Raw genomic sequence first — 25005 nt, forward strand, 5'->3', positions numbered from 1 at the left:
ATATTTCTTATCTTTCTCCCACTCATCCCTGAGCTACTCTCCTCCTCATGAATTAATAGAAGCCAGGTTTAGCTCTGGGTCGTGGTCTTTCTTCTGGATAGCCATTGTTCTCGCTGAACTTAGGACACTTTTGACTCTCTAGAACTACAAATACACCTTAGTTTCTTATTATTTACATGAATTACACTGAAAGTTGTAGATTGGACTTATCAGAATTCCACTAACTTTTCCCTGGAATTGCAAATGTGGACTCTTATAGACTGCAACAAGGTTCAGAAGGGCTTCCTATAACTATTCAGTTATCCTGTCAACTCCAACAGCTATCAAAATAGCAGAACTGGATTCCTGGACACACCACAGTAGACTCAAGCACTGAAGACCAGAGATATTCTCTTAGTGTGAGAAGCCATCTGAAAACTCTTGTGAACCTATAGAAGACTTAAATTTCTTTTAATAAAGAAAATAAAATCTTCAGATAAATAATATAAGATGTTACTCTTTGCCCTTTTACTAATTACTCTCACATCAAGTGAAGGAGAGTGCAATTATTTTCCAGTGTGGGTAAAGGAACTCAAACAGTCTTATAAAAAAACTTTGCTAGGTATGTGGCCTGCTCTCCTTATCAAATACCTCAGGACTCCCTTGATGAGCATCCCCATTTTGAGGAGACAATTGGAATAAGCTACGAGACTTCATTGATGAGACATGGAAAAGCTCAGTGGTTCATAGCTTAGTGCACCATTATATGGTAACTGAATAGCCTATAAGCTCCACCTTTGATCCTAAATATAATTGGATTTTTTTCTAAGAAGCCTCTCTATAGTAGTAAAACAACTATTTAGTAAGAGTGTTCTCTCATGACAGTCAACATTCATAGATACCAAGATGAATATTTTCAGGTATGGGAGGACCATATGTAGCTAACTACCTACCACAAGAAGACAATTTAGTAGAAAGGCTGTCTTGTGTTGTGAACAAAGAAATCACCCCTATTCTCTATAAGCACCATATGCTAACTGATTGTACCCCTGGAGCATTCACACTTATTCTCATTGGCCTAATTCTATTAAGTACTTTGAATGGACACTCCAAAAGCTATATATACACACCATGACTTTATAAACTGCAGATTGGTTTGCAACAGACTGGCTTAAGAGTCTTGGAATTAGATGGGAAACTAGCATCTAATAACACTCACTAGACCTGTGGAACCAATTTGTACTCTTGCTTCTCTTTTGATACATAGGGAAGTGCACACCAGGATTTGTTTGGTTATGAGGCAGGAGTGTCAAAACGTTGATCAACCTGCAAACTTATTCCACCTGATATAGGTGGTCTATGAGTGTGTATCATTTGTATGATAATTTGGTTTCTCTCTTTGTCCCTTCCTTAGGATTAGAAAAATGTTATGCAACACATTGAGGCCTTAGACTAACTATTCTCAGTGCACTTTAAGCAATGCTTCTACTCTTATCTTTCTCCTAAATGAAGACATAAAATTAATACGACAAATTGTCCTCCAAAATCAGATGACATTAGGTAGCTTAACAGAACAAGATGGCATTTGTGCAATTGTAAAAGCAGAATGTTATGTGTATGTTCTTGATCCTTCTGTTGATATTTTGATGGATGTTCAGTATATTAAACAACAGGTTAGTGTGATATCATATCCTGAAGTTACCGAGACCTTCTCTTTACTCTTTTTGGGAGGCAATTACAAGCTCTTCCTGGTGGAAACATTTGTTGGCTATATCAATTCTAGTCTTGTTTATATTATTTTTTTATAACAAGGACAGTTTATTTTATTAACTTTCCTTTTTGAAATAATTTCAGACTCATAGAATGATTGCAAAGTAGTGGAATTCCATATACCTGAATTTCTATCAGTATAGATATTTTACCACATTTATCACACTTATTTTTCCATTTTTAACTGTTTGAAAACAATTCTAGCATGATACCACTGCACCTCTAAATACATAACTTTTTATTTCTCTGTAATTAGAATTTAAAAAATAAAACCACAGTATAACTATCAAAATCAAGAAGTTCGCATTTGTAAATTGGTCTTTTAATTCTCTTTCCACTCCATCTAATACTATTGACCTGTTGTACTTCTGGTCTTAAACTTTTTAATTATTTTTAAAAAATAATTTTATTGAGAAAAAATAGCAATAAGACAGTTTCAAAACTGATTACTAGCACAGTTTCAATAATTAATACATTGCATATTGTTGTCTTACTGGTTATTCAGTGTACAAGATGCAGACATGATATCCTGTCCAAAAATACTATTAGAATAAATCTCTCTATTCATTGAATTAGACCATGCATACTTAATTGTTTCTTTGTCCTTATCTACTCCAGACTTAAAACTATGCATCTCCTGAAGATGAGAATGTCTGATGTCTATTGAGTGCCTTTAAATGGACTCCTTGGAGATGTCTCTGGCTGCAGATCACAACTATGACTCCCTTTAGCCAGAAGTAGTCAGACTAGACATTGTCCCTTGTCCCTTCATGGCAGTTAGGGGTATCTCTTCAGAGAGAGGTATAGTATAGGCAGCTAAGTTAGGTGAAATGTTATAGGTAGTCAGACAGGGTTAGGCACTCAAGGGAGTCAGTGAAGAAAATGAGAATACAATATAACTGTGGTTAGAGGTGAATCTGTCAAATATCAAGCCTCAACTCAAAGTTGAAATGATCAGACCTATATAACTCCATGAATGATAAGCAATAACTTGAAGATTATACTATAATTGGTATTAGCTGGTCTAGTGAAGTCTAGATATACATCAGTCACCCAGACTGATGAGCAAGATCTCTTCATGATCCCTTCTTTAAAATGTTTTGGTTCTTTCCTTGTACCCTTGCCATGTGACTTGCTTCCACATTGGATCAATATTGTTTAAGAGGCTACACTTGTAATCTTATTGGTTGATCATAGTTTTGAGCCATGTCGTATCCACCTCATGATTTTGTATCTACCTCACAATCTTGTACTAAAACTTTCTCTGTGAAGTGGGGTTCATGACAACCCACTTTCAGGTCCCCTCCTGTCTCTTAGAAGCTATCTCTCAATAGATTCTTCCTACTCTTAAACTCCATTGTTTCTTAGAATTCATTCTTTGATTTCAGAGAACCATCTGACATCTAGCAAGTTGGGAGTTATACATAGTTGTACCACTCCCAGATACACGTTTTATGAGCAATTGAACCCAAACCAACAAAGTGATAACGGTTTTGTGTGTGCCATAGTGATATTGCTAGTGCTCAACAAGGGCTCTGGGCTCTGATGAGCAGCTCAAATAGTTTAGGGAGTTTATAGTCCAACTTTCTAGACATAGTAATTATTAAAGCACCAGTCACAATAGGGATAGAACTTGGGCAAGTCCTGCAGCTGATGCCCTGCTATATACCTGTAATCCCAACTACTGAGGAGTCTGAAGCAGGAGGATTCCAAGCTTGTGCCCAAGCTGGAAAAATTTCATAAATAATAAAATAAAAATCATAAAAAGATGAAAGAAGAGTTGAAGATATAGCTCAGCATTCATGGGGATCAATCTCCAAGAAAATACACACACACACACACACACACACACACACACACACGCACATGCACACGCACACGGAAACAGGGACCATAGCTGAATGGCTAGGTTAAATAATGTAGGAACTGTAGGGAATTATGGAAATCTGACATTTTTGGATACCAGGCAAATCAACATTTATTATTTTCAACAACAGCTTTTACACTTCAAGAAGGCTGCATCTCTGCAAAACCCATCTGGATCACAAAAGAAGGACATCATGTATTTTATGGTCTTTGAAGATGGGACACACTAGAAAATGGATTCTCCAATTTGAGGGTAAAGAAGAATTTCCCACAAAATACTAGCCCAGTGCTTCTCAAACTTTTAACATGCACACAATCACTTAGGGGTCTTGTCATAATTCAGATTCTGAGTCAGCAGAATTTGAGTAAGTCCTGGAATTCAGCATTCCTAACAAGTTCTCATACAATAGTAATGCTGTTGATGCTATTCAAAGTGCTGGAATGTGGTTAGAACCTTTAAGGACAATTAACATCTGTCAGTACATTTACCATAAACTGTTTGCAATTCTGTTAGCCTATCTTGTGTTTATTTTGAAACATAGTTTTATGGGTCAAATCTAATACCTTTGGGCTTTTATTTTTATGTATTTTTATTCCATTTTACCTTTTTAGAAATTCATTTTTATTATGTTTTAAAATGATCTGTGATGGATTGCAAGAAAAATTGGTCCTTTACCAGAGATAGTTTGAGAAACACTGCTCTAGACCAATGAAGAACTTTTTATTTGGATAAAGTTTAATTAGAAATGGTTTGATTTCTGTTACATATGATTCTAAAACAGTATTTTAAACTTTTCTTTTATTTATTCCATAAACAATAACAAAACTCAGCTAGATAACATTATGACAGTTTCACCATACATTCAGTCACAAATATTTAAAACTTTTGCAACAAGAACAACAAAACCAGAGGTGTTACAAGAATAATTTACAAGAAAATCTATAAAACAGCAAGAAGCTCACAAATGTTCATTTTCTTTTGCACAAGATCACTACACTCTTTCACAACATCTTTTGTGTTACAAAATTCCCAACAAAAGTGTATTTTTCTTTGTATTGTGGTTTCTAAAACCAGAAACTTTGAAGTAAATATCCTTTTATTAGCACCTAGTGGTGCAGAAAAAGGAAACCTCTCACATACAGACACTTCACAGCACTTTTCTAAGAAAAATATACACTTACAAAATATGTTACAAATTGGCACACTTAAAAATATACAAGATTTTGTAGGCGTCTTAAGAGTGATCCTTAAGCTTTATACTTCAATTGACTCTACAGATTATTTATAAAGCTTAATTCTAAAAGAAAAAAAGGCAAATAATTTTTTTAACATTTTAAAGTTGCAGTGTCATATGTCAAACATAAACGTAGGTTACATTCATAAAAAGGGCTTCTAAATTCTTTAACTTTAATTTTCTTAAATGTTTGAGGGTTTGAGGAAGAGGAAAATGGGATAATCGTTTTCTTTAGCACCATAAATCAGTAAAGAGGTGCATTCAGTTCTATGGAAACTAAGGACTAGTACATTCAAAACTGTAGGCAGCAAACTCTAGTCAGTGCTACAGGTATCCCAGTGGAGCATCTTAACATTTCTACTCTCCTCACTGGGAATAAAAAACAAAGGCCTCTTCTAGTTTTCATTCAAGCCTTTTCTTTTGTGCTGTAAATCTAGGCATCTCTCAAAGAGGCAGAATGATTTAGATATCTCTTATTTTGAATGAGTTGCCCTCCTAAGACCCAGCAATTTCTGAGTCTATTGGATGGGCATCATTTTCATCACTTGTGGATGAGTGTTTCTTCAATATATTTAGCATTTATTAATATAGATACTGATTTTAAAAGCCTCATTCATACCTTCAACTTTGTACTAAGCCTCTCTTTTATATTGTCCTTCCCCAATGTTTTAATTCTTAGCTATATTCTCAAACCAAGAGTACATCTTAAGTATCATATAATTGCAATGGGAACTCTGCTTCATGACTATAGCTATTGTTTAATGCTGAGTAAAAAATGTGCCTTAGAGGGTAGCCTCAATACTGTCACTAAAATAATCCCGTGCTGGATGAGGACCTTCAAACGGATGACAGCGTTTCTCCCAATTTAAACATCCCAACTGAAATTTTTTTCCCTTATTTGGGTCTTTTAAAAACCATTCCAAAATCCCTGGCCTACATTGTGTTGACAATATCTCTATTTGTTGCTAAAATGTTTGATTTTAGTACTAAGTCTTCTAAATATAATTACAAGATCAGTGAATTTTATGATTAGAAAACAAACCAACTTCACACCAGTTTTAGTTTGTAAAGATGATGTATTTCTGTAGTGATGCCGGTCATTAAAAATCCCTACATAAAATCAAAAACTCTTTCATTTAGGTGATTTGTCAAGAGTTTAGGAGAAAAGAAAGATTTCTAGTTCTAGCAGTGGTTAGGAATAGCTAGCATTCTATTTGCCTCTTCAACTCAGAACAGCTCTCTTCATTTGGTAGGACTGTTCTGAGAGCCTCTGTAAACTGAAGGTGTGATGGATCTGCATCACATGTTTAGCTTGGTAAGAGCAAGCTTGGTTAAAGATGTCCTTGGATATGGTTTTTCTCCTTTAGGCAGTAAATGCTAATTTGAACCCACTAAAAAGGAAATTCACTAGAACTGCAGAACTTTACAGAATAGAACAGAGGATGCCAGCTAGGGTTGTTTATACCTTTTGAAGCATCCTTTATACTTCTCTCTCTCTCTCTCTCTCTCTCTCTCTCTCTCTCTCTCTCTCTCACACACACACACACACACACACACAAGCACACACACACGCACACACTTTCCCCCTCCCTTGTGCCCACCCCCATTCCCTGCACACACAGAGATGCTTCCCAGCATGGAAAAAGTTCAGCGAAAGTGAAAGTTGTCACAAAAGCCCACCTAGCACCAAGGACTTCAAGGAAATGGCTGAAGAAGTGATGGTCAAGGTAGTACAGGACGTTTGAAAGCATTTAGACATTTAGGAAAAGGTAAGGCCTTAACATATAATTGCACAGAGTAGCAAGACATCAGAAGGGAAAGCTGGGAGGAAGCAGCATGTGTGAGGCAACTGGTATCTGAGACACTGGAGAGACAGGATGGTCACTGGTTCAAGCCAGTTATCGTAGCCCAAGCCCAACCCCCAAAGTCTCAAAGACCCCAGTTAGGGTCACTGTATCAGCACCCTAGTCCACATGGTACAGCACCTAACCAGGGCAGGAGTTAGACTTATTTTTCTACAGACTTTTAAGTAAAAGGGATTTCTAATTTTCCTCAGTAATGTGATTACTTGTGTGTATAAAATTAAATTTAAAATGGCCAAGGCAATAAAAAATGATTAAGAATGGGAAGCTTCTCCTTTAAACTTTCAGAAGAAAGCCTTCTGGTTAAAGTTCTTTGACTGCCCCTCCCCAAAATTGAGGAGGTAAAATATAGGTACACTAAAGAAAAAAAATTCTAAGATAAAATAATGAGACTAAGAAGAATAAGGGAGGACAGCATTTCTAGGAAAGTAAGATTAAATGAAACTCTTTCAGCAAGCTTTTAATAGGAAGCAGCTTCTCAGAGAGGAGAGGGAAGAAGAATGTTATACAAATTGCAAATGAAGGAAAATTTGATATTTTTTCACTTGAGATATCAGTAATAGGGTGAGACAACTACTTGTATGCATTAGTCCTCACTCCGCTAAGGCAGCTGTTTGAATTAGGGACCTCCAATAAGTTTTTCCTACTATGTTGTGAGAGGAATAAAAGAATTGTGAGAGCAGAAATAGGACTAGCAAATGCTAGACAACTCAGAACATAGTGTACTGAGAGGAAAATTAAGTGCAATTAAGAGAATAAACATCTTGGCCTACTGCTCACCTTTTAAACTTAGTTTCTGGTTATATGTCAATACAAATCAGCAGTTACAAATCATTCATTTATGTGCTCAAAACATATAATGTACTATAGGCCAATGGAAAAGGTACTTTAAAATGGCAAATCTTTGGAAAAAGGGATGAACTGTGCCCAAGAATTGGCCCTTAAGTGGGCTCCATAGGAGCAACTGAAAGAAAATGTACTCAGAGGACTCAGGATAGCAAGTTCTGACATGGAAATTGTTTCCAACAGTTCCAGGCTGTTCTACTCTGTTATCACCCTATTCTCCAAAGCTGAAATGATTCTTTTAAAAGCTGGGAACAAATTCTCCCATATTTATTTTTATAAAATGTTTTGTACTTTTGGAATATTTTCTGTATTTGTTCTTTAATAGCAACCTCTTGATTACATAGAGAACACTCCATTCCTATAAGTCTATGAGTGAGTTGGAGACATGGAATCTTGGGGGTCACAATACAAGCCTAGGTGGTGACTTTAAGCCAAAATTCAGCTGCAAGAATAGAATAAAACAAAAACAAGTACCTAGGAACTATCACAATTTAATACCAATAGCTAGACACAAAGTAGAGAAATAGAAGAAAATGTTTCAATTTGATTGTTCCCCCTTTTGGATGGGAGCTGTAAGGTAGGAGAGGTGTTTCATCTGGTAGCTTTTCATTAGGTAATTTTTCAGGGCTCACTGAAATAGAGCATAGGAATGGGTCTCAACTAGCCTCACAAACTGATCCTTACCCACTTGTCCCCACAGACACAAGAGACTGATGCTGAGAAAACACACAATCAAGAATACAGGCTTGTTCATTTTACTATCTAGCTGTAAGTAGGAGAGCAGGCTGGTGAAAGGAATCATGGGCTGGGAAGTGTGTCTATTTATATATGTGACAGGTTTCTTTTCATTTCTCTCTGACTACTTTCAGAAATGTTACATCTCTGTAAATATATTTACGTGGTGATGACTAGTTAGGTTCATATTTTATTTATATTTTTTCTTTTGAAAACTTCTTCCCTTTTTTATTATGCCCCTTTCCCCACCCACTTATTCTCCACCCTCCCACCCCAGTCTATATATTCACAAGTTAATAGGTTAGTAACAATATTAGTAAGAATAGTGACAACAACAATCAACAACATTAATAATATTAATCCCTACATCTGTATAGCACTTTATGATCTACAAAGTGCTTCCACACCCATCGTCTCATTTGTGCCATAAAGCATCAGTCATCAGACACATAGGCCTTCAACTGTGCAAGGAAGAGACATCAAATGGTAGAAGTCAAGTAGTGAATAAAGGGGATGAAAAGGCTAGTAGTAAAGGATGTTTGACATTGTGAAATTATAAACAAAAGGAGGGGGCTGAATTAAGACTGTGACTTAAAGTTTTATACTAAAAATTCAGAGTTAAGTTTAGTGTGTGGCATCAAATTCTACTCATCCTGAGATTAATGAATTTATCAGCTGTTACAACAAATTGTTTTGCTTGTGTGATATTATATGTATTCACCTCATAGGAAAAGAATTTTGTTCACTGATATGCCTGAACATTTTCGTTAAATGACATTGGCATTGCCAAATTAGATACTTAAAGAACACTAAAATCATAGTATCAGTCCAGTTTTGACAAAAACAAAATAAAATATTTAGGAAACTTCTTAAATAGAAGCAATCTCTGTACGTAATTTATCATTAGTGTCAAATTTATAGGTATTTTATAATTTATCCTAGACTATTATAAAATATATAAAACTGAATTACAAAGTATCAGCAATATAGCTTTGCACAGTAAATAATTTTCAGCTACAGATTTTGCTTTTAGAAAACACACTTTCAAAGCAGCTGTTTTGTTTCCTTGTAAAAGGCTCTTTAATGCATATACTTAGGTCCCTGATGGACTTAGTTTTATGACCTTCAGAGGTTTCCAATATTTTAACCCTTAGACAATGCAACAGACAAATCTTTATTGTGCCTCATTTAACTGTTCATGTTTCCACAGGATGGTAATAATTAAAAGTTTAAAGGAATATATATATATATATATATATATATTCCTTTAAACTGTGGGGGGAATCCATAAGATGAGGTAAGGAAGTTTGGCACATTTCAAATAGTATCATTTAAGTTTTGGTAAATTATGTAACACAACATATTTTTCCACTGTGATCTGCAGGTGCTATCCACATAAGTGGGGGTGTTTAATAGCAAGAATCACTGGAATGTTTCATAGTAAATTAAGAGGGATAAGCTTTCCCTAATACTCACAACCAAATGTTGATATAGAAGTAAAAATATATACAACACACTCACTTGTTTTTAGTTTGGCACAATGTTTTCCATTTTTCTCCTTGTGGGTACCTAATGATAAAATACTTGTGCAACCATATGACTTTTTAAGTCTTTTACATAGAACATCAGATTAAAGTTTGTTTTTAAAGACTTATTCCCACAGTTTAAAATTCTTTTCTTTAAGCACTTACATATTAACATACATACCACAAGGCATATTTGGAAAGAAAATAAACACAAATATCAAATGTCTTTCTGGAAAATGCAAGTCTCTTCTTCAAATACAGGTAAAACCCAAAATGATGTTTCTGCTTTTAGGAGGTTGTAGTCAGAGTCCCTGCAGAAAAATCAAACAATTTATGCCATCTTAGTTTTAGTGTATGTCCCTCAAATGGATCATACAATCTAGTTTTGTAAACATCATACTAGACGCCGTATGATGCAGAAAAAAGATACAGATGGGGGGGCACTAGAAAGCACTCCTAATTGCCATGTGTTGATATTTTGTTCTCCAACTAATGCTCTTTTTGTTTATAAATGATCTTGATGTTTTGTCTACCTAACTTTTAAAGAGTGTTGTTCAAAATCTGTCTTATTTCAAAGCCCTTCCCTTCCCAAAATCATTCAAGAGCACATTTTAGTTCTACTTTCTTAATAAGTAAAAATTGATGCTGAATAGCAGAAGAAAAATGTGGCTTTGTTAGAGCTTATCCCTAGCCAAGTCAGGACAAAATTTCCCAACCTTTTGGGTGGCTTAAAAATACAGGGATTTTTCATGCACTTCTTTTGTCTTGTCTTTTTAATTTGAAAAAGAAGGGAATGGTGCAGTTTCTTTCATGCAAAGTTTTGCTTTCAAGAAGGAAAAAAATGAGAAATTGTAGGCTCAGCAGGTAGTAGGAAAGTTAAGGATGTGTCATCTCAGCCATTTTGGTGGAGTATTACCTCAGTTTTTCCAAAGAAGCTGTCCCAGCCTCATCCTTGTGGACCTGTTCTCTCTCCATCCGCTTTCCCTTAAACTTCTCATCTCTTAGGACTTTGGAGCTGGATTTGTGACGATACAATTTTTTGTGTGTTGGTCCATTATTGCCTAAAGTGCTCATGTTATTATACTTCTTATCAAAGATGGCAGAGCAATTGTCCTCGTTATAAGCAGGCATGTCTGTGCAGCCAGGATCTCCTATTGTTGTTTTCGCATTGCTTTTGCTCATACCTTTGACTGACCTGTGATTCTTCGTGGCTCCTGGGAATCCACTGTTGACCTTTTTCTTAGACTCCTGTGGTGTCCCAGCCAATATTTTGAGGGTTTTTAATTTTAGACTATTGGACTCATGGGAATAGACTACATTGGGGTCTCCTTGGTGTCCAATGGGTTCCCAAAGGGGCTCTATGGAGGCCATCATGAATCTCTGAACATCTGCCATACCAGAGGCAATATTGGACAAGATATAGGAAGGCTCCTGAAATTCCCTTTGGTCATCTTCCAGGAGGCTGTTGGTGTTAGTGCCCATGTTGATATCATTCCAGCCTGGATTGCTATCTTTTCCCAAAGCCCAGTCTCCAGAAAGTCCTTTGTGGGTTGACATTTTCACAGAGGTGACAGGACCACCATGTTGCATACATTCAACCAGTGTCTTTCCAGTGGAGGATATGTTGTTGGTTTGGCCTCCCTCACATCCAAAGCCGACTTGCATTTTCTCTCCAGTGATTGAAGCTATATATTTCCCTTTCTTTGTTGACTTAGGGATCTGGCGGGGGGTTTTGCCAGGTAGCTTTTCAACTCCTTTATTGTTGACTTTTAGAGACTTTTTCCTGTTGTTTTTTTGAGAAGAGCTTTGATTCACAATACCACTCTTACTAGGTAAACTTTTCTTTCTTGATTTTGGCACTTGGTTGTTGGTACTAATCTGACCAGTTGTATCATTAAATGTAGACAGGCAAGGATTTTTTTGGAGCAGGCTGACAGAGTCCTCATCATTGAACATATGAAACTGAAACTGATGTTTATTTAAAGTAAATCCATCATCTGCTTGGACCTGCTGTGAAAGAGTACTACAGTCCCACTTGATTTTCTCCATACTGCCCAATAATCCTGGGACTCTTTCTTGGAACCCTTTCAGGGTTCCTAGTGTCTTTGTACTCTCACATCTGGTAATCTGAGGTGAAAGATTGGGAGTGTCAGGTGGGGACATCTCTGAGAGGGAAGAATGGCGGAATTTGTCTGGAGTGAAGTTGGAGATGTCTAGAAGGTCAGTGGATTCCTTTAGTGGTGTTATCTCATCGATGCTTTGCTGGATCACCAACTTGGGACTGCAGTGAGCTAGAAAGTCATCAGTGATATCATCATCACCATCCTTTTCAGAGGACTTCAAGTTTAAGGAGCAATAATTGCTTGAGTTGGCAGAGAGTGGGGCCATTGTTTCAAAGTTAAAGAGCCGACCATCATTTATATTGACTGGGCCCTGCTGGAAAGGGAAGCAGATCTCTCCATTATCAAAGTGGCATAATTGATAAGAGTCGTCAGATGGAAGTTGGCTGTCCTGAATTGAGGCATACAGAGTCTTATTGCAACTTATACCACCATTATTGAGGCAAACTCGATTGTATGCTGCAGCTGTGAGGTTACTTTCTGTGGAGCCTATGTTGGAGGCTTCAAATTCAGTGGTTTGGTTTGGAGCTATCTCCTGTGAGACTTCAGCCATGAATTCCTGGGGGCCAGAAGTAGCTTTGTCAGGCCACACATTTTCATAGTTACTGGATTCCATTTTGAAGTTATGAGATGACTTCTGTAGCTCAGAGTCAGAGGATGAGGAGAGCACACAGTCTTGGGCTGGTTGGAGAGGTACAAATGATTTTTCTCGTTGAGTTAGGCTGTCTTCATTTTGCTCTGCAGAACACTGGGTAAAGTATGAGATACTAGTATTATTTGACAAGTCAGAAGCATCTAACAAAGTCTGCAAGTACCCTCCAGGGATAACAGGTATGTTAGTGGCAACATTAGTAGATTCTAGAGATATTTCAGAGGAACAGGTGGTTGGTAAGAAGGTGGAATTCTTACCAACTTTTGTCTCATTAAATTCAGTCAGATGGGAACTCTTTGAACTCCCAGGAATAGCTTCAATTTTTAAATTAGCCTTGGATGACTGGTCTTCCAAGAGAGGGTTCATTTGAATAACTGGCTTGCTTTCTTGTCCAGTTTTGATTTTCTTGGATTTTAACCTAGCTTCACTTTTAAATTTAATTTTGTTGAGCACTTTCCTCTCTGGCCCCTTAAACTCTATATCTTGGGCTTTGACTTTCACAGACTCAGGGTTTGCAATATTATTTAGATGTGATCCATTTACACAGCTGGGGTGAGCTGCAGGTGTTGGCTTCAGTGTACCTTTTAGGCCTCCATCTTCTTTGTGATTACTAGCTTGTCTTTCATTATTGACAAATGAAATCTGCTTACTACTTAATGAAGTTTCCATGGATGGGATTCTTTGAATCCTGTGCCTGTTGCTGAGTTTAGATTTTCGTTTACGAGCAGGTTGGATAAATGACACCTCAAAGGTACCTGGTTCAAAGCTTTGCTTTTGGCATAAGGATGTCTTGATAGATTCTGGGTGGATGTTTCTTTGCTTTTTCTTCTTCTGCCAGACACCCTTCAAAGGTGCCAGCTTGGCATATTTGTTCAGCTGATTTTCACTTAAATTCACTGTTGTCTCACTGGCATCCACCTTACCCAATTTCACCAGCATGTTCTTCTCACCTTTAAAGCGATTGATGATGATATATTTGATGATAACAGGGGGTTCCTTACGGGTTACTTTTCTTCTCTTTTTGGGGCACCATTCATCATCATCTTCCTCTTTGGAACCACCTGGAAGCCATTCCTTCCTCTCATTCATTTTTTCACCTTCTAGTGAGTCAACATCATATAGATAATCTTCACTGTATCTGACTTTTCTCTTGGCTCTCAGCCCATAGTTCTGCTGGGAGGAGGAGCTGGTCGAATTAGTGTCCCGAGCCATATAGCGGCTACAATCCTTTATCTCGCCCATGGCATCATATGAGACTTCAATGAAGGAACTGTCATCACTGAAGTTTCCTGAGGTCTCTAAAGAATTAGCAAGATGGTCTTGCTTTGGATTCTTAAATTGTCCAACCTCAATCCCACTGCATATTCTATTTAAGGCAGTTTTTTCCCCATTTTCCTTTCCATCATCTATTTTCTCTATACTCTTGTCCTCATGTCCTTCTTCTTTGCTTTTCTTCTTGTCCAAGTTTTTATCCTCTTCCCCCCAGATGATGTTCACATCAGGGACCTTGAATTGGGAAAGATCACTGCTCTGCTTCATGGCACCACTCTTTGACTCCCGCTTGGGGCAGGTAGAAAAAACACTAGGAAAAAAGTTGAACTGGGCATCCTCCTGCATTAAAAGGGTGGTTTTGTCTCGAACATTATCTTGAAAGGACTCATATCGAATTTTCAGGGAACAGACATCACTGCCTAATGTTGATTCATCATCATCAAACATGTAGTTATCCACATCTTCTTCAGAGAACAGGTTGACTGACAGCTCATTCTTGGAACAGAGGTCAAGCAGTTCAATTTTGCTCTCACTAATGAAAGTCTCAAAGTAGCCCCAATCCTGATTTGAATTTGCAAGCAAAGCTTCTTCTGTATTGCACTTATCTAACAGTAATGCCTCATAATAACTTTTCTGAGCTCGATCTTCCAAGTCAATGTCAGGTTTTTCAGCTTCTCGCCTATCTCCTGCCCTTGATTTATGAAGTGGGAAGCTCAGGAGCTGATCTGAGAGTAGCTGCTCCCCATATTTCATGTTTTCTCCAGCACTGATGCACTGAATTCCTATGTCAGAGACTGCACATGTTTCATAATCTCTATTTAGATCACTGACTTTCAGACTGATCCCTGGCTCAGGATCTACTCCCTCCTTGGATTCCATGAAGCAGCCCAAGCAAGTCCGGCTTGGCTGCATGAGGCAGTCTCCATTCAGAGCTGACATGCCTGCAGGCTCCATTATGGCAAATGGAGCTTTCTCACACTCATTGGGTAGTGACCATGTGTTCAGGCCTTTTGCAACACCAGATGTGAGGGAGATGGCATTAACAGAAGCACTATTTGCAGCATTCTCAGGTACTTCAACTGGACCCAAAGGCGATGGAGGGCTCTGCATACAGGGCTTCTTAGAAGGCATAGGAAGGAGACCCCTGGGAAACACAAGGGTCTCTTTTTGTACTGCTGGTATAGGCTGGACTGGCGCAGCTGCTTCAAGAGCTGCAAATGATTTCATTGCCACATCTTGGTCCTCTGCATCTAGAGAACAGAGATATAAATGACAGAAATAAAGTTAAGGGTCTTAGACTATACTCACTAACTCCCTTGATCACTTTCTGTGACTTGATCTTACCATATAAGCTAAATCTCTGTTTCTCTAGCTTTATAAGACACAAACTATTGATAACCCTGCTTCCACACTGAATATTATTAGTAAGTAAAAATAATTTTTTAGGTTCACCTTCTTTCTTAGAGAAAGACAGAGCCCTCCTTGATGAGAAAAGCTTGATGAATTGTTAAATCAAGTCTTTGGGGTATGTGTGAAATGTTTAGATTTGTGGTTTTGAATGATGAGGCACAGGCTCATACTTGAGATGCTGTTGAAACTCCTAGTGAATCTAGAAATTTTAAGCCTCATATCAGAGCACATTTCTAATCACTAAGAATTTTGAGGAACTTCATCTGTCAGAGATGGGGTTAAATTTCATGGCTCTCAGAAACTCTTGTAGCCCAGTTAAAAGTTTACTGGAATAAAGTTCAGGATTAACATTAATCTCAGAGGCATCCTAGCCTCAATCTATCTCAACTTTGTGGGTAGTAAAAATTCATAGTGCTAATAAAGGAACACTGGGAGAAATATTATTTACTATAATTAAATTTCCTTACCATTTTCTTTGATCCCATTAATCAGAGTGTTTTCTCCGTTGGCTGAGGCAGCAATAGCCTTATCTTGTTGGTTATCCATGAATGTAATCTATTATTGTTTCATTCCAAATCCAAATGATGTCCAACCTGCACAAAATATATGATATCAGACATTAAATTTGTTTTATTTATATATTACAAGTTATTTGAGCTATAGGAATCTTAAAAGGCTCATTAGTATTATATACTTCCATATGGGCTTCAATGCTACTATTATTTTTGTTTTGTAGTTTATATCTACCGTACAAATCAATTCAGAAATTCTCACTCAATTCATACACCCTAGTTTCTTCTGTCCTATCTAAGCCACCATAAAATTCAAAACTGAAATCTGAAGAAGCAGGAAAAAGTAACATTTTCTCCAGATAGTAATAAATTTAGTCTAATCTTAGCTGTCCAATAAGAAAAATTTAAAGTAAAGTCCAATCTAACTTGAAATAAGGGGTATTTGGGTGATCTATTAGCTTTTCTTCTATTTGCCTCATTTATACTGCAGATGATCGGGAGCTCTTCACAAACAGTCCATACATACATACAACACATTCATCACTCACACACTTTCTCTCTGGTTCTAAACATTTGACTTGCTAAGATTGAAAGGACTGACAATTTCATGGTTTCTCAACTTTTGGGATCTTTACATGGAGGATTCCTTTTATTGGAACTATTACTTGGAGTATTCCTTCAAGACTATGGAGGATTTTCAAAGGTGAGTATAAAGAAGATCTAGAATTTTTGAAAGCATATTCTGGTATACTTTAGGTGACACATATTTATAGTCCCTCATCTGCTCACCTCTTTGAGTGGTAGGTATACTTGAAATGATAGGAGACAAGGTCCCCAGAGATACAGGTGTTTGTCATGTGCCACAATAAGAGCTGTAATCCCTACTCATTCAAGTCTGCTTGCTAAACATTCTCCACATCCAAGTGTTCATTCCTATATTTAAAAACACTAACTGCTGATAGCCAAGCACATTTTAATAAGAATTTCAGTTGCATACCATTTATACTGGTACAAATATTCCTTAACTTACAGTGGTTCAATTTATCATTTTTTGACTTTACAAAGTTATGAAAACAACACACATTAAGTTGAAACTGTACTTTGGAGAAGATGGCTTAGTAAAAGTTAGCAGCAAATCACAGCCTCACTGGCATCTATAATTGAGACACCTGGACAACAATAACTTAGTGAATAGAAGGAGGAGACTATGTCTGGGAATCAAGAAAGAAAAGACAGGAGAGCTAGAAATAACAGACAAATTGGAGAAACTGAAGACATGATGGAGCAAAGAACAAAGCAATCTGTAATGCTAATGCCACCTCCCAGGGAAGAAAACCTGTTCCTGCAAACAAGATATCACTGAAGGTAACAAATTATGGACAAGTAGCACTAGAGGAAAAGCCTATAGTTACTGTAAGTTGAAAATACAGTGTAGAGTTTTACTCTGAAAATGAGTTCCTCCACATGATAGGTTAGAGTTGGAGAAGAAATTTATCACAACACCTACCATATTGGGGAGAGATATAATGATTTTGGGGGGGGCAGAACTGGGGATTGAATGGAGGGATATAATGAAGAGCCATTTTTAGAATACAATTATTGTTTAAGACTGAGCCATTCTGACAATCAAGAGTCATAGAACAACAGCAACTCAGAATTTCTGGGGTTATCATAGTACAGTGGTCTGATAAGGCCATGAGAAATAGTTTCAGAAAGGAAGAGGTCTAGTCACAGAATCCCTGAAAAGTTTAAGCAGTGGTAGGTACAGGCTGTGTTGGACAGAATGGTTCCACCCTTTGTGATGAAAAGCCAGGGTGGTGGCATACAATGTTCTGATGAGATTGGGTCTGAAATACTGGGATTAAATCCAGAAGACTATTTTGCTTCTTTTTCTTCCTATTTCCAGGACCGAATTCAGTGGTCTATTTGCTTTCTCCATATGCCAGCATGATCAGAAATATACCACATCTTGGAAGTTTGCCATATCCCAGGGTGTAAAGAGAGATGGGTTTCTAGAGCAAGTGATGCCCTTCCTGAGCCCACTGGTTACAAAGGTAGTCATGATTGCAGTGGCTCAAGACACCAGGGCACAAATACTCAGAGCCACTGTACTGAGTATAACCTTGAGATAGACAATACAGCTTTGACTGATCATGCCTATTGGAATGGTGGGGTAGAACTGAGCATTCACACAGCAAAAAGTGGGTATGGAAACACATTACACCATAGTTGGGATTATCACTCTCGGTATCTGGTGGATTCCAATTCTACAGGTTGTAGAAAGAAACTAACCCCCCTCACACACACGGATGCAGCAAACTGGAGGAAGTTTTGAACTCATTTCCCTTTTTCTTTTTTGGGGGGGTCATTTCTTTTGAATGTTGTTTTATTCTTTCCTCGTTTGTTTTTGTTTTCTTGTGTTACTTTTATATAATTCTACTTTATCATTTTCTGTATTATAGGGAAAGGTCTACAGGGTGTTCAGGGTCTCACTACTAGATTGGATTCCTAGTGATCTGCCTGTTTACAACCTTCAAAGAGCAGGAATTACAGGTGTGAGCCACTACGCCTAGTCTCAATTGCCATCCCAGGGTGCCCAGTGGTGGGGCGGGCACGCAGGTCAGGGGATTGAACCTCCAGCCCCCAAGCCTGCTTGTAAGGGCTTTAATCCGCTGAGCAATTTGGCCAGCTCTTATTTATTCTTTAGTTGCATTTTTACCTCACTTTTCTCTCCTCCTAGTACCCAAAAGAAAGCTGTACACTAAGAAGATCCTCCAATTTTACACTGAGTAAATAAGTTAGGGTATAAACCCCAAAACATAACAAAACCCAAAGACACATAACAGGGAAACAGATTCTAATTAAAAACATAGCCACAGTAGTAACAACATTCTTCAACCCAAAGTGATCTGCAATCTGTGGCAAAAAACTAATGAAAGCATGAGAAAGCAAGGCAACAAGATGTCTCCAAACCCCCATAACTTCCCAAAAGCTGATATCATGGGCACTGAAATAGAGGTAGTTATAGTCAAAGCACTGAAAGAATCAAATGGCCACAACATTTAAGAGATCAAGGTCAAGACATATACAATATTTTTAAGATGTTGAGAGATTTTTTAAATGTGTTTAGGACAAAGTCTACAGTGTCTATAGGGTCTCACTACGTAGAACAAACTCAGTGATTCTCGTGTTTTCTGCCTCCCAAGTGCTGGGATTACAGGCTCATGCCACCATGCCCAGTCTCAATCGCCCTCTCAGTGCGCTCCGGGGGCAGGGCCAGCACAGCATGCCAGGGATTGAACCAGCCCCTGCACTCTGCCTAAGCAGGTGCTTTAGTTCGATGAGTTATCTGCCTGGTCCTCCAGAGATTATAAAGGAAATATAAATTAACAGACAAAAGAGACTGGGCGTGTTGACATGTGCCTGTAACCCCAGCACTTGGGAGACTGAAAACAGGAGGATCACTACGAGTCTGATCTGTGTAGTGAGACCCTGTAACCCCTGTAATAAATACATAAAATTAAAAAAAAATAAATTAACAAATGATTTAATTAAGAAAATATTTAATGATCTTAAAGAAGAAACAAACTGTAAACTTAAAATAATTCAAGATATGAATGACTTTTTTTGCAAAGAATTAGAAATTACATAAAGAAATACAGGATGTGAAAAGTTTGATGAAAAACATGGAGCAGATATGATCAGTGTGAAGGTAGGGTGCTAGAACTTGATGATAAGGTAGATATAGATAATTATGTGTTTAATGACAACCTAGAACAATAAGACACTATAGAAACTGAACGTAACAACTGCTAAATGATGCCATAAGTAAACAGCAGAATTATAGTAATAGTGGAAAAATTAGATGACTCAAAAGATACAAAGATTTTCTAACTAAAATCATAGTAGATAAATTTTATAAGCTAAGAAAAGAATTCAATATTCAGGTGCAAGAGACATGTAGAAGCCTAGATTGCTATGTCCAGAAAAGAACCTCTCCATGAACAACATAATAAAAACTCCAGAAATTCAACAAAAACAGAAAATATTAAAAAAAAACCCTGACAGAGCAATGCATCAAGTAACCTATAAAGTCAAGCCAGTCAGAATAACAGAATTTCTCAGAAAAAATTAAAATGGCTAATATATCAAACTCTAAAAAGAAATCAATTGTGAACCCAGTGTTTTATTTCTTGAAAAAAATTAGTCTTCAAAATTTATATATGAGTAAAGACTTTCCATGGCAAAGAAACCCTAAATAAATATATGACCACCAAGCCAGTATTGCAGAAAATACTTATGGGGAATTCTAGACAGATGCTGAGAGCCCATCAGCAATAATGAGGCCAAAGGAAAGTATACCTGTATCTTGGACAATAGCTAAACAAAAGGGAAAATAAATGAATCAGCCCTGGAAAAATAATGCAATGACAGATTTCAGTAAATACCTTACAGTAATAACTCTCAATGTCAGTGACCTAATTCCCTAATTGAATGATACATATTGGAAGATTGGATTATAAAACAAAGCATGTCCATATATTGCCTACAGGAGACACATGTCATCCAAAGGAGGCACAAAGACTGAATGTGAAAGGATGGAAAATTATATTTCATGTTACTGGAGTCAGAAATAAGCATCAGTAGCTGTCTTATTTTCAGAGCCCAGACTTCAAGCCAAAACTTGTCAGAGCAAAGCTGGCCACTGCATACTCATAAGGACAAAAATTCAGAAGGAAGATATAACATTTGGAATTATATATGCACCAACTCTTGGCAGCCCCCAACTTCATAAAATAAAAACTAGTAAATGTAAGGCCTGACACTAATGCAATCAAAGGATGGGGATGTTTCAGCTCCCCACTCTTACAAATAGGTCAGCTAGACAAAAATGTGAACAGAGAAATACCACATTTAAACCACACCATTTAGCAAATGGAGTACACAGGTATCTACAGAGTGTTCCATTCAATCACAATAGAATATACATTTTTCTTAGCAGTACATGAAACTGTTTTCAAAATAGACCATGTCATAGGCCACAAAGCATATTTAAATAAGAAAGCATTGAACTAATACCCTCTATACTACTAGATCATGGTGGAATGAAACTAGAAATCAACAGTAAAAATAAAACCCCACAAAAATAATAAAAAACATAGACATTAAATAATATATTAAAAATAACCAATGAGTCACAGAAGAAATCGAGAAGAAATTTAAAATTTCCTAGAGTCAAATTACCAATGGAAACACACCATGCTGAAACCTATGGGACACAAGGAAAGTAATCCTGAGAGGGAAGTGTTCAAAACTGTGAATAAGCACATTAAAACATAAAGTGATTCCTAATAAATAATGTAATGGTGCATCTCAAGGCCTTAGGAAAACAAGAACAAAAAATCCATGACTATTACAAGGAAAAAATTATAAAGGTCAGAGATGAAATTAGTGAAGTTGAAACTGACAAAAACTAAAGGATCAACTAATCCAAGTTGATTCTTGGAAAGGATAAACAAGATTGATAATGCCCTAGTGCAATTTACCCAAAAAAAGACAAAAGAAATCAATTTCAATGAAATTAGAAATCAAAAAATTGAAATACAACGAAACTACCAAAATTCACAGGACTGAAACAAAGTATTGTAAAACCTTATACTGTATTCTAATAAATTGGAGAACCTAGAAAAAATAAAATTTCCAGACATGTACGAATTACCAACATTGAATCCAGAAGCTATAAAAAGCTAGAATAGACTAATAACAGACAATAAAATAGAGGAAAAATAAAAGCACTTCCAGGAAAAGCTCAGAATTTGACAGATTCACCCCACAATTGTACCTGAACTTTAGGGAAGACATAATTCTAATACTACTCAGTCTCTTGCATGACATCTAAAGGGACCAAACAGTGCTAAACTTATTTTTAGAACCTAGCATTACCCTCATACCAAAACAAAACAAGAGCTTAACAAAAAAAAAAAAAAAATGAAACTATAGGCCAACCTCTTAAATGAACATACCCACAAAAATCCTTAACAAAATATAGGCAGACAGGGCTGGGGAGGTAGCTCAGCAATCTAAGCACCTGCCTGGGAAGTTCAAGGCCCCTGAATTTGATCCCCAGTACTGCATGCCATTCTGGCCCTGCAACATGCCAGCCAGTGAAACTAGGCATGGTGGCTTACTCTTGTAATCCCAGCACTAGGGAGTCTGAGATAGGAGGGTCACTATGAGTCTGAGCTGCATAGTGAGACCCTGTACCAAATACAAAATAAATAGATTTTTAAAAAAAGATATGGGCAAATAGAATGTAACAAATCATTAAAAGATCATACATCATGACCAAGATGGCTCCATCTTTGTGATTCAAGCCTGGCTGAAATAAGTAAATCAATAAACCTAAAACATCACATAAACAGAAACAAGCACAAAAACTACACAATCTTCTCAAAAGATGAAGGAAAAGTTTTTGACAAAATCTAACATTCATTCATGATAAAAATCTTGAAGAGAGTAGATGGAAGGATCTTACCTCAAACTGGTAATAGTTATTTATGACAAAATTATTGCCAACATCACATTAAATGGCAAAAATTGAAAACATTTTCCTTAAAATCAGGAAGATGACAAGGATTCTGTTTAATACAATACTTGAAACTTTGGCCACAGAAATCAGGCAAGAGAAAGAAAGAAAATTATTAGACATAGGAAGCTAGACTCATATTTCTTACGCTATTAAAATCAAGTCTAAATGGGTCAAATACTTAGAAACACTGAATATACTTGAAGAGAAAAAAGATTAAAATCTTGAAATAGACATAGACAAAGACTTTCTGAACAAAAGACAAACTGTACAAGAAGTAACACTAAGAATTAGCAAGTGATTACATAAAATTAAAGAGCTGCTTCTGTACAGCAAAAGAAACAAACAACAGAGTGAAGAGCTAATTTACAGAGTTGGAAAAATTTTGTGATTTGCTCATGGAGAACTACTATCTAGAATATACAAAGAACAAAAAAAACTAGATCTATCAGTATAGAAGATCCATTGAGAAAGTAGATAACCAAAATGAATGAAAGCTTCTCAAAAGAACCATTAATGTACCAGAATTACTGAACTTTCTTTTCATTTTATGAGTCCTTACATGATCAATAGCTAATAAACTATGGGAGCCAGAGAAAGAAAGGTTCACTTGCATTTACACAGAAAGAGGGTTGAATAATTTTGAAAGGTGGAGAGGAGCAGATGTTGAAGTCTCAATCTGGAAGAGTATCTTATTTGTGATGCAACCAAATTAAGAGTCTGAATGGTTGCCTCTGCTTCAGAGAGGACTCCACACGTCAGATGGAACCATACTGCTATCATGGATTGTAGTGTGCATCTGTTTTTAAGGAATTAAGTAGAAGTTTGGGTATTATATACTTCTATTTAAACTCTACAACAATTCTACGATGGAAGAGTCTTGGTAAGAAACAAATTGTTTATAGATTTCAATGCATTAATGGTTTGTCTTTTATATTTATAGTTAATTACAAGGAAGACCATTTTTATCACCAGGAAAACAGTTTACTTTTATCACACACAGGTAAGCTAAGTTTATATAACAACATAGTGACAGAACCATAAAAGGAACCTAAAACTACTAAGAGGCAAGGTGCTTTGTTTTCTTGCAAACATATACTAATTAAAAATGAAAACTGAGAAAAAATTCAAAATCCATTCTCCATAATTCTTTCATTTATTTATTTATTTATTTATTTATTTATTTATTTATTTATTTTGTGTGTGTGTGGCCAGCTCAGCCCACCAGGGGGCGGGGCTGGCTGGCATGTGGTGCTGGGGGATTGAACTGTGGTCCCTGTGCTTTGTTTAGCTTAGCTTGTTCTAAGTAGGTGCTTTAGACCACTGAGCCATCTCACCAGCCCCTCCATAATTCTTTCAACTCTCAATTCTTGCCATATTTGAGGCTACATGAGACAAAGCAATAAAATATTATTGACCTGTAGTTCTACCCCATTGCTAGTAGCAAAATGTTGAGCAACTGTCTGAGACAAGAATCAATCATTAGTAAAAGCTAATGTACCATGAAATAGACAAACAAGTAATACAATTAAGTATCAACAATTATCCAGTCTTGTCATACAGGACAAGAATACTATGTCAGGAATCATAAGTTCCACTGAAGCATTACTTTAGGGTGCCATTTCCCTAAGAAGCATAAATTATTGTTAGTAGAATAATCCAGGATTTATAATTAGGATTTAGAACTCTGAAATGAAAGAAATTTTATAGGGTTGAAAATAGGGTAATATACTCTGGTAAGACAAAGTGAAGAGGTAGAATTTGGTGTGTGATCTTGATTAATTGGAAAGGGGGCGGAAGATAATAAATGCCTTTAGGTGCTAGGCTGAATACAGTTACAGATATTATACAATTTTGGACACAAAATTACCTTGTAAGGGTAGTTCTATTAGGTTACTACGTTTTCCCAAAAACAGAAAACTGAGTATCACAGGGATGAGCTTAATGGTTATCAAGAATTTTGATCTTTGTTCTCCAGAAATAGAAGATTAAATACTGAGTAGATAATCAGTTATTCTTTTCCAATGACTTCAAATTTCAGCTCTAGAAAAAGACAATTAAAGGTATATATTTTTACATTTTCTACATTGGTTATTTATAAAACTGATTTTAGAAAGGAATTATAATTTCTTATAGTAATAATGCACAAGGCTTTGAGCTTGTTTTGGCTTTTCCCCACAGATTGACTCTTGAGGATAGTCAGTTTTGTGGAGTTTTAAAAAATATATTCTCAGCAGTTTCTGTTTTTCTTTTTTTTAAGCTGTTTCTTTCTTTCAAAGGAAAGAACATCCAGAATGAGGGAGATGAGAAGGGAAAGACAGGAGGAAGGAGAAAATATATATATATATATATATATGATAATTGCACTGCTAGTTTCTATTGGTTTATTCAAAGGACCAGTTAATGCTTAATACTTTTTAAACCAATATCTAAGCTACAAATAACCTTCCATGAAGTCCATTTTCTAATTTACAAATTAGAAGACTGAAGACAAAGGAGGGAAAAGGATTTGCTTAAGTTGACATCTAAATCATCCCAGTTTTTCCTTAAGTCTCCTCAAATCATTCTGGAGTGTGACAGCATATGGTACAGATAGAGGAGGTAAAGACATCATTTTACAAATGAGAAAATTTG

General features: G+C 36.6%; 1 protein-coding gene across 1 annotated transcript; it reads right to left on the reverse strand.

Moving 5' to 3' along the window:
* Positions 1–9611: 9611 nt before the first annotated feature.
* On the reverse strand, positions 9612–15868 carry Nexmif (neurite extension and migration factor). Its single transcript, XM_004647312.1, has 3 exons — positions 15741–15868; positions 10736–15113; positions 9612–10130 (listed from the first exon to the last, which is right to left on the reverse strand). Exons 1-3 carry the CDS (start codon positions 15817–15819, stop codon positions 10037–10039), a joined length of 4551 nt encoding a protein of 1516 aa, XP_004647369.1. The 5' UTR covers positions 15820–15868; the 3' UTR covers positions 9612–10036.
* Between the last annotated feature and the right edge of the window lie 9137 nt (positions 15869–25005).

The sequence above is a fragment of the Octodon degus genome, unplaced genomic scaffold (assembly GCF_000260255.1).
Source record: "Octodon degus isolate 3935 unplaced genomic scaffold, OctDeg1.0 scaffold00301, whole genome shotgun sequence".
NCBI classification, from domain to species: Eukaryota; Metazoa; Chordata; class Mammalia; order Rodentia; family Octodontidae; genus Octodon; species Octodon degus.

What these genes read in the sequence shown, in the direction of transcription:
- Nexmif (XM_004647312.1), bottom strand. Translation starts at nt 15,819, where the DNA reads ATGGATAACCAACAAGATAAGGCTATTGCTGCCTCAGCCAACGGAGAA. An exon ending in TAATGGGATCAAAGAAAATG is followed by an intron (nt 15,114 to 15,740) that starts GTAAGGAAATTT and finishes TCTGTTCTCTAG; the next exon opens with ATGCAGAGGACCAAGATGTG. An exon ending in GCTTCTTTGGAAAAACTGAG is followed by an intron (nt 10,131 to 10,735) that starts GTAATACTCCAC and finishes ATTTTTCTGCAG; the next exon opens with GGACTCTGACTACAACCTCC.